General features: G+C 40.2%; 1 protein-coding gene across 1 annotated transcript in view; it reads right to left on the bottom strand.

The window, feature by feature from the left end:
* LOC118807723 (protocadherin-9) overlaps nt 1–14222 on the bottom strand; it is a 407775-nt gene that overhangs the window by 282463 nt on the left and 111090 nt on the right. The window contains exon 3 of the mRNA XM_036569769.1: nt 13397–13498. Within this exon, the coding sequence (XP_036425662.1) occupies nt 13397–13498 (102 nt within the window). The remainder of the gene's footprint in view (nt 1–13396; nt 13499–14222) is intronic.

Raw genomic sequence — 14222 nt, 5'->3', positions numbered from 1 at the left:
TGGGTAAGGTTAGGTTTTGCTTAGTGGAAGTACCATATAAGTTTACTTCATGTAGTATATCAACAAACTATCTACTTAATACAAGTAATGTATCAACAGAACATCATCTAGATATTTACTTCAGTGTATCCAGATGTTTCACTACTGCTGATATGTCACTGATAGTCTGTTAAGAGTATTTAATCATCTACAAAAGACCACTCCAAATAAAGTGTTACCATGATTTGTGTGACATTTCACATACTGTACTGAACTAAATCCAATTAAAGATTAATTAGTCTCTCTCTATAATGAAACACGCAGTTTGGAAGCATTGCGAAGCCCTCATGATGTCGATGCTGTGCTCAAAAAAAGCATATTGTGACAGACTGTGACATAATTTATCACGATAAATACTGTCACACTGCCCAGCCGTACAGTAAGGTATATTGAATTATACGGTGACCAGAAAAGTATTAACCAAATCGAAGTGTCTTCTATTTTAGATTATTCAAAGTAGCCCTCCTTTGTCTTGATGCAGCTTTGTAATCTTGCCATTCTCTCAAGTGGCTTCATGAGGAGCCACCTTAAAATGCTTTTTCAATAGGCTTGAAGAAGCTCCATATTTAGCCATGTCACACTAGCTCAGAAACATAATACACAGGCATCGATTTCACTGTTTTTTTTGTCTTAGAAACAAATTTCAAACATATATATAGCACCTGTATAATAAACCTTCAGTTCAAAGTGCTTCATTTTTATGTATGAAGTGTTCCATCTTCTGTAAGCGCTATATTCTGTAATCCACTTGACATAATACACGTCTTCTTGCTTTTAGGGCCATGAATAACATTATTTTTATGCTTCCCTTATTAGATACAAGCACATACCAATGGACCTGGCTGGACTGCAGAGGTAGCTGAGTGTCTATGCTGTGTGTGTGTGTGTGTGTGTGTGTGTGTGTGTGTGTGTGTGTGTGTGTGTGTGTGTGTAGTGCTTTGCTGTGTTTTTGGCAGTGAGAGGGAGTTGGATGGATAAGGAGTTAGATTCTGTAGTGCTTCAGGGCAGCTCTAGCGGATGGAGAATCTTACACTAATGCGGAGGCTCTCAGCAGAGACAAAAGCATTTTAAAGCCAGAGCAGGATCTGGCAACCCTCCTGCTTTCAGGGCAGCCTCTCCAACCATCCATCCTGGACAGATAATGGAGTGTCCTTCACCCGCCGATGCCTCGAGGAGTGTCCAGTTATCTCAAGGCACCAGCTACCCACGTTAATAAAACAGAGAGAGAGAGAGAGAGAGAGAGAGAGAGAGAGAGAGAGAGAGAGCGCAAGCGAGCGAGCGAGCGAGCGAGCGTGTGCACGTGCAAGAGCAAGAGAGGTGAAGAAAGGAGAATGGAAGAAGAGTGGAACTGGCACTAATTTGAGGAGATAGCCATGCTATCTGCCCACAGCTTCACTAGTGGAGTGCCCCAGGGGTCAGTTCCAGGTCCACCTCTGTTCTTCCTTTATACAATGCAGGAGATGTAAATGTAATGCAGAAGATTGAGATAAGGGCTAGGAAGGCTAACAGGGATAACAGCCAATCTCTTTCATGTTCAGACTCGGCTCCTAACCAGATTTGGATCCAAAATCGGACTTATAATGACTGGACGCCTTCAGCTGTGATGAAACCTGGGGTTGAGCTTTCAGTGTGCTGTAACCGCAAGGAGAAATGAATGTTTTATTCCTTATTCAGAAAGTATGACACCAGTAGAGAGAGAATTTTTATAGGTGAGGCCAGAAAGGGCCACAACTGACCTATTCATGCCCCAAAAAAGGATTGTTGAGCAAGATTTACAGAACAGAACTATAAAAAAAATTCCCTTTCAAATTAATCTGAAATCATAGCATGCCATCCAAATAGAGTTATTCATTTCACTTATTCTGTGTGCATATGAAAGGTCACACTGGTAGGACAGATGTAATGTTAGATGTTGCCTTTTTGTTTTGAAGAGTTTCTGGAATTTGTCTCAAACCGGCAAAAAACTGTCAGAGGGATTCTGGTCAAGTTCAGATGATGAAATGATGAAACGGATACTGAGAAGAGCTCTTTTTTTCTTAAACTCATTTCAGTCAGAGGCGCCAATCAAACTTTCACTAAGGTCTTCGTGGCCCCCGCACCCTGCATCAGCATGGAAACCTAGCAGCAGGGAGTGCGAGTGTATTCAGATCCATTTATAAATATACTTATTAATATTGAATCATCCTATATCCGTCTATCACACGCTGCAAGTGTTTCCTGTCTCTATGCTAATGCTCCTCTCCACGGCCACAGTTTTTATAGACATCCTACACCTCTCAAACTCTGCCTGCCTAATGTATTCTTATAGCACCCTGTCCCAGGAGAAACTCTACCCTTTACTTAAGAAACAGATCCATTTCTCCAGCCCATCTTTCACAATACGATGTATGCACGATGCATAATTCATACGCCATCTTCCCGGCCCAATAACATTACATTGAAACCCTGTAAATACGGAGAGCACATCGAACAACTTCCCCAAGACTCTTTGGGATACGATCTGCTGTCTGGACACAAAACAGACCGTAATTCTGTCAAAGGAGAAGGCAAGCAGACAGTTTTACATGGCACTCTAAAATGAAGAGCGTCTGAAGGCAAAAGCATCACTCGTTCAAGAGTCCTGTGTCTTTTTTTAGACATTATGTCCTATTTGTCCAAAGGTTTGTAGACATCTGCTCATCAAAGTTTCTTCTGAAATCAAGGATATTAATAGGCAGTCTGTGCCCATTTGCTGCCGTCACAGTCTACTCTTGGAAGGTTTTACACTAGGATGTTGGAACATTGCTTACATTCAGTTACAAGAGCATTATTGAGGTCAGGTACTGATGTTGGATGATTGAGATGACAAACGCCACTCCAACTCATCCCAAAGGTGATGAACTGGTACTCCCCTACAAAGAATGCAGTCCGACTGCTCTACAGCCCGATGCTCAGAGGGCTTCACACCCATCTAACCAATGCTTGGCATTGAGCATGGTGATCTTAGGCTCATGTGTGGCTTCCCCAGAGCATCCCTTTTCAATTGACAGTGCTTTTTAATGAAGATTTCAAAGCACTAGTCAGCAAAGGGTGCACCTTAAACTTACCGTATTCACTAATTTGATTGAAAAGATATTCATGACTTACAACTGCACAAACACAAGTTCCCACACATGCATCTTTGCAAAATCAGTTACAGCATCAGCCACTAAGCAGCTCTGCTAGTAGAGAAATCAATATTCCATCTGGTTTCTTCCATTAAGGAAAGCATTTCACTCCAATTTTTCAAACATACAACTTCAGTTTAATTGCATACGTTAGTTTTGCTAATGCGAGAGATAGAGACCCAATTCTGTTAACCAGTAACTCACAGTTGGTGCTTCTGGTCTCTTCCATAAAATGGCGACTGCAAGTCTTACTTGTTAAAGTCATTTTCCGCAGTGCAGGACAAAGACTTAAACCCTGAAGGAGCAGACCAAGAACATATAATTTTGGGCATTCTGCTCAACTCGAGCGCTATGGAGCCGAATGCTTTATTTGTGGAAATAAGTCTGGACTCTCCATGGGATGCAGCAGATCCTAGTGGGAGTCTAGCAGCTGCCATGGTTTTCAGCCGCTAATAGGAAAACCTCTCAATGGAGCCTCACTCTCGCTAATCAGGGCATGCTGGAAGCGCAGTCATCACTCCGGTTCGTAAAGGCAATGGAGATTAACTGATTTCCATCTGCCTGCAATGAATAAATTAAGCGCGGTCAGTCTCGAACGAACCACTATGTCCAGACGGTGGGTTAATAAATCAATAATGCACATAAATAAATAAATGAAAAAGCAGTTCGGAAAACAGGCATGTTTCTCCTGTAATTGGCCGAGAATGAGCCGGCATGCATGACAGGCACGTACAATTAATGAAGTCTAAATTTAAAGTTTACAGAACTTTTATTTTGGAAAGGAATCTGGCATTTCCTGCTTACAGCTGTGCAGGTTCTAAGCAGAACAGGAGGGTGGGCCTACAGGTCAAATTCAGTTATCCTTATAAAATAACACAGAAGTTGGGAAGCTTTTCTCAGCATGGCCTGAAGATAAAAACCTGACTAGCTAGATATTAAATGTGTTTTTTCCTTACACTGTGGACAGAATAAGGCCAGAAACCACTCTGTGTTTCTGTGGCGAAGAATTAGCAGATTAGTAAACTAATGTACACCAATCAGGCATAACATTCTGACCACCTCTTTATTTCTACGCTCACTGTCCATTTTATCAGCTCCACTTACTATATAGGTGCACTTTGTAGTTCTACAGTTACAGACTGTAGTCCATCTGTTTCTCTGATACTTTGTTAGCCCCCTTTTACCCTGTTCTTCAGTGGTCAGGACCCCCATGGACCCTCACAGAGCAGGTATTATTTGGGTGGTGGATCATTCTCAGCACTGCAGTAACACTGACATGGTGGTGGTGTGTGTTGTGCTGGTATGAGTTGATCAGACACAGCAGTGCTGCTGGAGTTTTTAAACACTGTTTTTTTTAAACACTCACTGTCCACTCTATTACCTTGTCGGTCCACCTTGTAGATGTAAAGTCAGAGACGATAGCTCATCTGCTGCAGCACAGTTTGTGTTGGTCATCCTCTAGTCCTTCTTCAGTGGTCACAGGACGCTGCCCACAGGACGCTGTTGGCTGGATATTTTTGGTTGGTGGACTATTCTCAGTCCAGCAGTGACACTGAGGTGTCACACACTAACACACCACCACCACATCAGCGTTACTGCTGAGAATGATCCACCACCCAAATAGTACCTGCTCTGTGAGGGACCATGGGGGTCCTGACCACTGAAGAACAGGGTAAAAGGGGGCTAACAAAGTATCAGAGAAACAGATGGACTACAGTCTGTAACTGTAGAACTACAAAGTGCACCTATATAGTAAGTGGAGCTGATAAAATGGACAATGAGCGTAGAAACGAGGAGATGTAGAAACAATGTAGATATGAAGATATGAAGATATGAAGCCTATTGAGCTTAAGCACCATTCAGAAACAAAACTGCTATCGGGTGACGGCATGTTGATCAAGGACACTCGCGTGTCTTGAGGCAAGACCAGTAGAGAATGATTGTTCGGCAGTGTGTGGAGAAAAGCATGATGATACACACAGCCGTGTGTGGTCTGAGAACAGCTCCATAATAACAGTCCAACTATTCTCTGCCTGTGGAGTTTGACCATCTGCCCTTGCTAGCATTTCCTGACCGCAGGAATTCTCGCCAGGGAAAGGGGGGGGGGTGGATGAACACACTGTCCAATCACGCAACCCAAGTATAACCCCTTCCTCCACTGCCAAAATCTAGTTAAACATACAGTCAGAGGGCAGCAAAATGGGAAGCAGGGTGGGGTTAAAATGTTATGCAACAGAACATTAAATTGCTTTAGCAAGAGCCCACAACATGCAAAACAGTGAAGCTGTGTTACAGAATTTGGGCATCATCAGAAGGAGGGAATGTAGCAGAATGCAAATATGCTAAGCACATGGTGGTTAGCATTACTTATTAGCATGGTGCACAAACAGAAAATTCTCCAGCTGGCAGCCACATCGATAACGTTAAAGGCTCTGTCGAAGGTTTAGGAACACGGATGAGTGACCAGCTAATATCATCATTATCTTGAGTACTTAGCTAGTTAGTGTCAGGGCTGTCACGATCAATTGAATTCTAGCTGATGATACATATCTATGTTTACAATGCACTGTGTGATATTTTTTTCTTGAGAGTGAAAATATAAGCAAAATAACTTATTCTGCCAGCATACTTGCTAAAAACATTAGAATTAGCTACACAGCTAACAAGTAAGCAAACATTACTCAGCACTGCCCTCTAAACATGTTAGAGCACCAAATTAGAACTTTATTTACTTACAAAAGTCCGATGGCGTCTCAGCGAATGCATTTTCTGCTTCATTTTATTTGCCTTTATTTGCCTCAACCAACCACGTTCAATTCACACTTAACACATTATTGTGAAATCTAATCTTAACTGCAATCATCTCAAATAACTGTGATCATCTCAAATGATTGCAATTAGGTGATTAGGTAATAATTGTGACCGGCCTAGTTTGTCCCTGATAGCAAGAGGATAGTGGACCACTGTCGCCCCGCTGACGATAAAGCTGGTGGTCTGTTGGCGTTTTGCTCAGCGTTTTCTGGGCTGCCCACTGGTGATTAAGCAGAGTAATAGACAAAATTCCACTTATCGCTCATTTTCTACTCATAGTCCAATTTACTTTACCAGCTTTCTTTAGTTATACGTTGTAAATTAGTTTAGTAAATCATTTTAATCAGTAAAATAATGTTAATAGTGTCAGCAACATTTCTACAAAATCATTTCACATCAGGCCTATTTTCTTTTTCTCTTAGTTGTCTGTAATATTTAGTTTTTATCTAAAATTAGTTTAGATATCTAAAGTTAGTTTATTTATCTAAAATGAAAAGCTCTGTGAATTTAAAATCTGTTTGAAGAGATTAAAAACTAGTTAGAGTTTGTATGCAGGACAATAATGCAGGTGGTCCGAGGGTGGACCAGCAGTGGCAAATAGCCAGCGGGGTGCCGACCTTGTCAAGCCAGTGGACCGATATACGCTCGCTGTCTGGGGTGTCAGCTACATAACTGCTCCCTACACAGCTAAACAACCTCACCTATACAGCAGCCTGTTAACATTCTAGCAAGGCAGCTGATTTATGTCATTATTTGTTATACAGCTATGGTACCTTCTGTTAAGCTAGTGAGGTAGTTGATTTACATAACTGTTCATTATATTATTATATATTACCTAATTGTTCCTTGTACAGCTAAACTACCTTGTCTGTTACCAGCCTGCCAAGAAGCTAGATATGAGTTATTCATTACACAGCTAAGGTACCTTATCTGTAACACAGCTGGCTTACAAACTAGCAAGAAAACGAACTTACATAATTATTTGTTAAATAGTTCAACGATTTATCTAAAGCAGCCTGCGAACAAGCCAGATAGACAGTTTATGTAATTTATTCCAGTGTCACAATAACAAGACACGGTCTGTGATTGGACAGCTGGGCTGATCTGGACAAACGTCCACTTGTGATACCAGTCCAACCGTCAATTCTACAGCAAGGTCACTTTAACTTTGATTTGAGGAGGATGGGGCTGTGGCAAGGGATAACAATGGGAGACTAAAAACATGACCTAATTCTGATTAATGACAAAAAACTTGATGTATGTCGCTTCAAACAGAGTTCTACCTAAATCAACAACAAAGAAGCACAAACTTGCACGAATCCCTCGACTGAAATGACCAACAATGGTCCTTATTGGATAGTCGACTGTGAATCTATGCAGGGCCCTGCAGCTCACCGCAAAAACAGATTAAGGCAGTAAGCTGACAACCCCTTTAAGATGAAAACGCCGTCACGTAGCGTTCGTGTTGGACAGAGCCAGTAATGAGCGCTGGAATCATTTCCCACGACAGCGTGAAGTGTGAAGGCTTCTCGCCTGACGCTCTGTGAAGCATGTGTGTGTGGTGTTTATCTATCTCTGCGCCGTCTGGGGTCCTGAGGGGGGGCTGAAAGCAAAGCTCACACCTTTTCAATCAAAGCCCACAAAACCCAAAGGCAAACCAAGGAGACACTCAGAGACTCAACTGGTTTAGCGCTTATTAGAGCGGACGCCAATGACAAATATTAGCCCTAATGCTCAGGAGGACGGTGCACCATATTAGTAGATGTGTGTGTGTGTTGTGTCCTGGGTGTATCGGAGACGGATCACCTCTGCTTACAGAGAGCGATGCTCTCATAACTTAATTCCCCAGCAGCTTTATTCTAATGGTGTGTGTCAGGTGTCTTGGGTATATTTGAGAATGATCACTAGTTCATCTAAAAAAGGAAGCGGAAGAAAAAGTAAAGCACATTTTATTACAGCTAACATATCGCCACGCTAAGTACTGTTCATTAAAAGGCAGCGGCGCAACATTTCTTATAAACAACCCACACACAGGCACAGTTTATGGCAGAGAAATGGAGCAAAGAAATGGCAACATGGCTAGCAGAGAAAAATCAAAGCCCTTGGACCTGTGGTTTAATTAGACAAGACTATTCTGCAAGTCCAATCAAGATTATTCTGCAAGTCCAAAGGCAATTATGCCACAAGTCCAATCAAGATTACTCAAAGTCCACTTGAGATGACTTTCCAAGTGCAATCAAGATTCTGTACGTTTTTTTTTTTTCCCATATTCCTCAAATACATTCAAGACCATACTGCAAATCCAGCCAAGACTGTACTACAGACCCCCGATTATATTAAATCCAGTTAAGATTATCTTGTAAATCCAGTCAAGAATTTTCGGATTTGCAGAATATATATATATATATATATATATATATATATATATATATATATATATACACACACATATATACACACACACACACACACACACACACACACACACACTCAAGAGTATACTATAAATGCAGTCAAAATGATTCTACAAGATTACACTGCAAATCCATTCTAGATAACACTGCAATTTCAGTCAATATTTCAATATTCCATAAATTCAGTCAAGATTATTCTGCAAGTCCAAATATGATTATGCCACAAGTCCAATCAAGATCACTCGGCAAGGTCCACTCAAGAATCCTGCAGTGAAGGTTCTATCTTTTGTTTCCCCCCCAAATTATTCCTCAAATACATTCAAGACCATACTGGAAATCCAGTCAAACCCCGTTATGATTATTAGCAGTCCAGTAAAGATTATTCTGCCATTCAAGTCAAGATTATTCCACAAATCCAATCAAGATTATCCTGTAAGTCCAGTTGAGATACTCTGCAAGTCCATTTAAGAGTATACTATAAATGCAGTCAAGATTATTCCGCAAGTCTAATCAAGATTGTTGCAAATTCAGACAAAATTATACTGCAAATCTAGTCTATGCGATTTCAGTCAAGAATATCCAATAAATGCAATCTAGATTATTCCAGTACAATATTATCCTACAAGTCCTTTCAAGATCTTTCAGAAAATCCAACCAAGATTATACCACAAATCCAATCTAGAAAATCCAATCAAGCTTTTCTGCAAATCCAGTCAAGATTTTTCAGCAATTTCAGTTGAGAGCGTATTCCACAAGAGCATTCTAGATTAGTCCACAAATCCATTTAAGAGAACTCCTTACTCCAAAAGTGAGTCCATTCTAGATTATACTGCAAGTCTGTATATTCTGGGTCTAAATTCACTGTAACACATTCAGGGATTCAGTGGATTATTGCTCTAATTTCCATAAACTGGATGCCTGAAAATCTTCATAGACAAATGGCAACATGGTTATAAAAATCAATGTCAAGCTGTTAATGTAAGGAAGCATTTTGCTGGGAAGTCACAGCTGACACAGTTCCTAGACAGAAAGGAGGGCCGAAGGGTGGGTGTGTGTGTGTGTGTGTGTGTGTGTGTGAGTGTGTGTATGATGTGTGCACGCACGCACATGCATGTACGTTTAGGGTCAACATGTATGTGTCCGTGTGGTTGGTTCTTACTTGTGTACGCACTTAGGAGGTGTGCTCGTGTGTGTGTGTGTGTGTGTGTGTGTGTGTGTGTACTTGTCTTACTACCACTGTGAAAACCAAATGTCCCCACAATGATAGGACAACATTACATTGTGTGCAAGTGAGGGTCTTTTTGCTGTTTTCACCATAAATTCAGCTCAAAGTAAATTCAGAGCTTGCAAACTAAGATTTGTAAGTTAGGGTTATGTTTAGATGTAGGTGTCGAGCTACTTGGCTACAGTGGTACAAAAATCAACAAAAAACAACAGAAGTCCTCACAAGAAATAGACAAGACAGATGTGTGTATGCGCATGTGTGTATGCAGGCTTAAGGTCAACGTGCATATGCAGTTATTTGTGTGTGACCAGCTCTTTCATGTCCTTGGGTGTGTGTGCATCGGATGTAAATTTTTGCGTGCGCATCGCTGCCCTCCTTAATCTGGGTGAGTGGCTACACCGGCTCCGTGATGCATCATGACATTTGGTGGTACTCTGGTCATTTTAGACACACACACACACACACACACACACACACACACACACACACACACACACACACATTCCCATCAATCCGCCGGACTACAGGGAGCAGTGACCGAGAGTGAATGTAGGTCAGAGCTGGAGAATGTTCCCGCACTTTCAGCCAAGATAAGCCCCCCAACCACCACTACAATTACTGAAGGGGGGGCAGTTATAGCTTGGGGTGGGCTTGGGGGGGGGGTGACATAACCAACATGACAAGAGTCTTAAAACCTTTCGACCAGTAATAGGATGAGTTTCTCTCTCTGCTGCTGTGGGTTAGTTCCATTAGGACTGTAACACAACACCACCATCTATATCTGTATCTGTGTCTATTGAGTGTTCAAAATATCTTTCTTTAGGGCTCAAATTTGTATGTGTATCTAATATTTGCATCTAGTGGTCTGTGGCTGTATTCGGATATCTGTGTATCTCTGTATCTGGATTACCAAAAAGTTCACCCTCTAAAACAACAGCAAATGTGTCACGGTAAGCTGGTGAGCTCACAGAATGAAGATGACTATAAATTTTACACATTTTCAGTGCAAACTGCATTTGCAGAAGTTTCATTTTCTACTTGCTGCCAGACTTTTACTACATTTTTCCCAGAGACTAACTCATTAAACCATCTCAGGCTAGTAAAGTAAATAACCTGGCTGCCTTAAAACTTTGAACTCATAGAACGTCAAACAGTAAGTAAACAGAACAGTAATTAGGGTGCTACATTCTGTTTAGGGGCCAACATAAACATTTTTCTTGCATTTTCTTCTGATGTTTATTTTATGTACCAAGAACAGTCATGTATTCAAATTTGGCCCTTTCATTTTTACATGGCCATTTTCCAACCTCTCTTTCTCCCTTAGTAGCTGTTTGTGTCACTGTGCCTCAAAGATTAATATATGTAAATGACCTCTGTTTGGCCGCCCTGTTCTGGGTCTCATTCAGGATGAAACACTTCCTATATCTTCAATGTGAAAGGGTGGGGCTAAACTAATGTAGGCTAATTAGGCAGAGTTATGTATATGAACTGGTTTTCATGACATCACAAAATCAGTGATCGCAAAATGGTTTCTGTTGATACAGGCCATTTAACTTTTTTGAAGTTGAATAAAATCTACATTTTAAGGCAGCGAGTTACTTACTTCAGTACGTCAAAACATAAAATACCTTCTCCAGTGCAAAATCAAGGCAACACATAACTATTTTCACAGGCTATAGACTTAGCAGTAGCACAGAATAACTGTCACACCCACACATTACAAAGCCTGTGGACAACATACAGACACATACATACATACATGAAGCGCGTCGTTAGCACTCTGTCCAATACAGTAGAGCACAGTGTGAGGTAAGTGATTCACATGTTTGCTCTGCATACTGCATTTAATTCTCTCTCTCCAAATTCTCACTTCAGAATACATGATGATCCATGAAGGCAGCAAACGCTTCCAGGAGTCCTCAAATGAACCCGATCAACTGGCTCCAAATTGGATTTTTCACCTCATATCCAGACCTAACCATCCATTTACAGCCAAACAGTGCGGTACAGTAATAAACGTAACCAAAAACACTCTAGAACATTTTATTTTGATGGTCCACTGTAGACGCTCAGCTTGTTTTTAACTGATTCAACTACATATCCATTAATCCTTGTCGCAGTTAGCGCCAGAGCTAATAAAAGCATGCTGCAATTCTATACACGATTTCTCACTCAGTTTATTGAAACAAGTGGAGACTATCATAATTTAAATTGAATGAAAATGTGTTGTTTTGTCTACATTTTGTGTGAAGATATTCTTTACATGTTTGCCATATTTGTCAATTTCTGACATTGCGAGAACTGAAAGTCAGAAGTGCAGACTCAGACCTGTAAATGCTATTTTCACCGCATAATTTAGGTAACTACTCTTGTGATTCTGTAAAATAGAATAAAAAAATGACAGTAAGTCTATAAACTTACTCTATAAACTCTATAACTCTAAACTTCTAGGACTTAAGCCAAACTCTAAACCCCAATGCGTTTGACAATCGACTGAATTTCACCAGTTTGCTAATAATGTGAGCATCTGAAGATAAGAGACCATAAAAATAAAATGTGAGCAGATACTCCTACAAAATCACCTGCAAAAAAAATAAATAAACAAATAAATAAATAAATAAATAAATGTCTGGTATAATTGCTCTGGCACAGTTCCCCTTTTACGTGTTTCTGAAGGCCGGACTGCGCCTGATTCCTTTGTAAAGTTAAATGAAAGAGCCATTATGACAGTTTAAATCCACAATTTCCAACTCCACAAACTCTTTCCCCGCAGTAATGAAGTCTTCCAAACAGTCGGGAAGTCTGAGCTCATGCACAGCAGTGGGAAAAATGCCCCAAACTCCCAGCGAGCAGAAAACGCCACAGTCCTTCGAGTTTGTGCAGGTAATGAGACATCACACCGCAGTTAAGCATGACTAATGCCAGCGTGGAAGTGGAGCTTAAACTCGCAAATTTAACTCAGCTTTTTAATGATGTTGGGAGGTAATGTGGCATGAGTTTGTTCTCTTACGACATTAAAAGACTTCCTTTAAAAAAGAAAGGGATAAATGTGAAACATAGGAAAGCACAGATGTGATCGAGGATGGGGTGTGTTTTCTCTGCTTTGTGGAAAAAGTGGTGGTGACACATCGACAGTGTTGGGTAGATTATTTAAGAAATGTAATCTGATTATAAATTACAGACTGTAATTTATACAGACTGGTTAAAAAAGTGTAATATAATCTGATTACTTTTAAATTGCTAAATTGTTGTTTGTTTAAAGTTTGAACAATCTAAAGATACAGTCCTGCTATCTTTCTCCCATAAAACCACACCTAACTATTGTTTGTCATAGTGACATAGCTATCCTGCAACTCATGGATAAACTCAATAAGCAACAGTATAGTAATCCTTAAAGAGCAACGACAACAACTAGACTAGACTAGGATGTTGGCAAAGGCAATAGCAAAGTAAAGTTATCTTCAATCATTAGGTATTAGCAACCTAGCTAATGTAACCCAATGAAAGGTGTGTCAAGTTTATGCCAACATAAACGGCTTCTGAATCTAAAACACATGATAAAGTGTCTGATCATATTTCTGACACATTCATTACTGTTTCTCCTTAAACACATAACTGGCTCCTGATTACACTTCGGTTTCCTACTCTGATTGCTTGTATTTGATAGTCTAAATCAGATTATGTAATCCAGATTACAGTAGTAGATGTAGTTCATTACTATCCAACACTGCACACACTGATGAAATTCTGTATTTACTCACTAGAGGAGTGCAGGGCGTCCAGTATTCGGGGTTGAGGTCAGTTCGTGAGCGCAGGTCCAGATAGTCGGGGTTCAGTTCGGTTCGGGCGCGCGTTAGGGTTCCCTTAAAATCCAAAACAAATCGGGGTTACAACTTCTCAGTGCAGGTTTGAGCACCTTCATCCATTACAAACTGCTGAAAGACCTTTATTTTAAAATTGTGCATCATATCTTAAACTCATTAATATTCCCAATGAGATTCCTGATGTTCCTGCAGTAAAATATCAGCATCAGTCTGTTGAAACCACAAACAATTTTTCAAAAACAATACATTCGGTGGTCCTGTTGAGGTGCATTTTGCAACAATGGAAAGAAACTTTACAAAGCCTTAAAAAAGAAACTATTTTTTATGTAAATATTTGGAAAAAAGTAGGGAATAATTCATATTTAGAGCTATCTACAAAAAAAAAGTTTACATTTAAAAATCATTTTAAATGCAAATTTAAACAGTAACTGCTATGTTCTCTGACATGGCTGCATTTACTTCAAGGTAACATTTCAGCAAATTCTCACAACATAAAATTAATTATATGATACTGAATTAAAAAAATATATATCTTCACACTGACAGATGTGGATCATATTCTTGGACGGATGAAAAATGTAAAATATCTGCTTTTATGAGGGAAATTATCTGGTGCAGAAAAGTATATCATCCACAAGCAGCAGTATGCCAAAACCAATACCACACCAACGCTCACCATGAGAGAGTGTGAGCAAACACAAGCTTTTTGGTTCATTTAATCTCTTTTCTTCATTGTTAACCCTTTCATTATTTTGTTGCCCTG

The sequence above is a fragment of the Colossoma macropomum genome, unplaced genomic scaffold, assembly GCF_904425465.1.
Source record: "Colossoma macropomum unplaced genomic scaffold, Colossoma_macropomum, whole genome shotgun sequence".
Taxonomy (NCBI): domain Eukaryota; kingdom Metazoa; phylum Chordata; class Actinopteri; order Characiformes; family Serrasalmidae; genus Colossoma; species Colossoma macropomum.
This window is presented reverse-complemented; position numbering and strand designations above follow the sequence as displayed.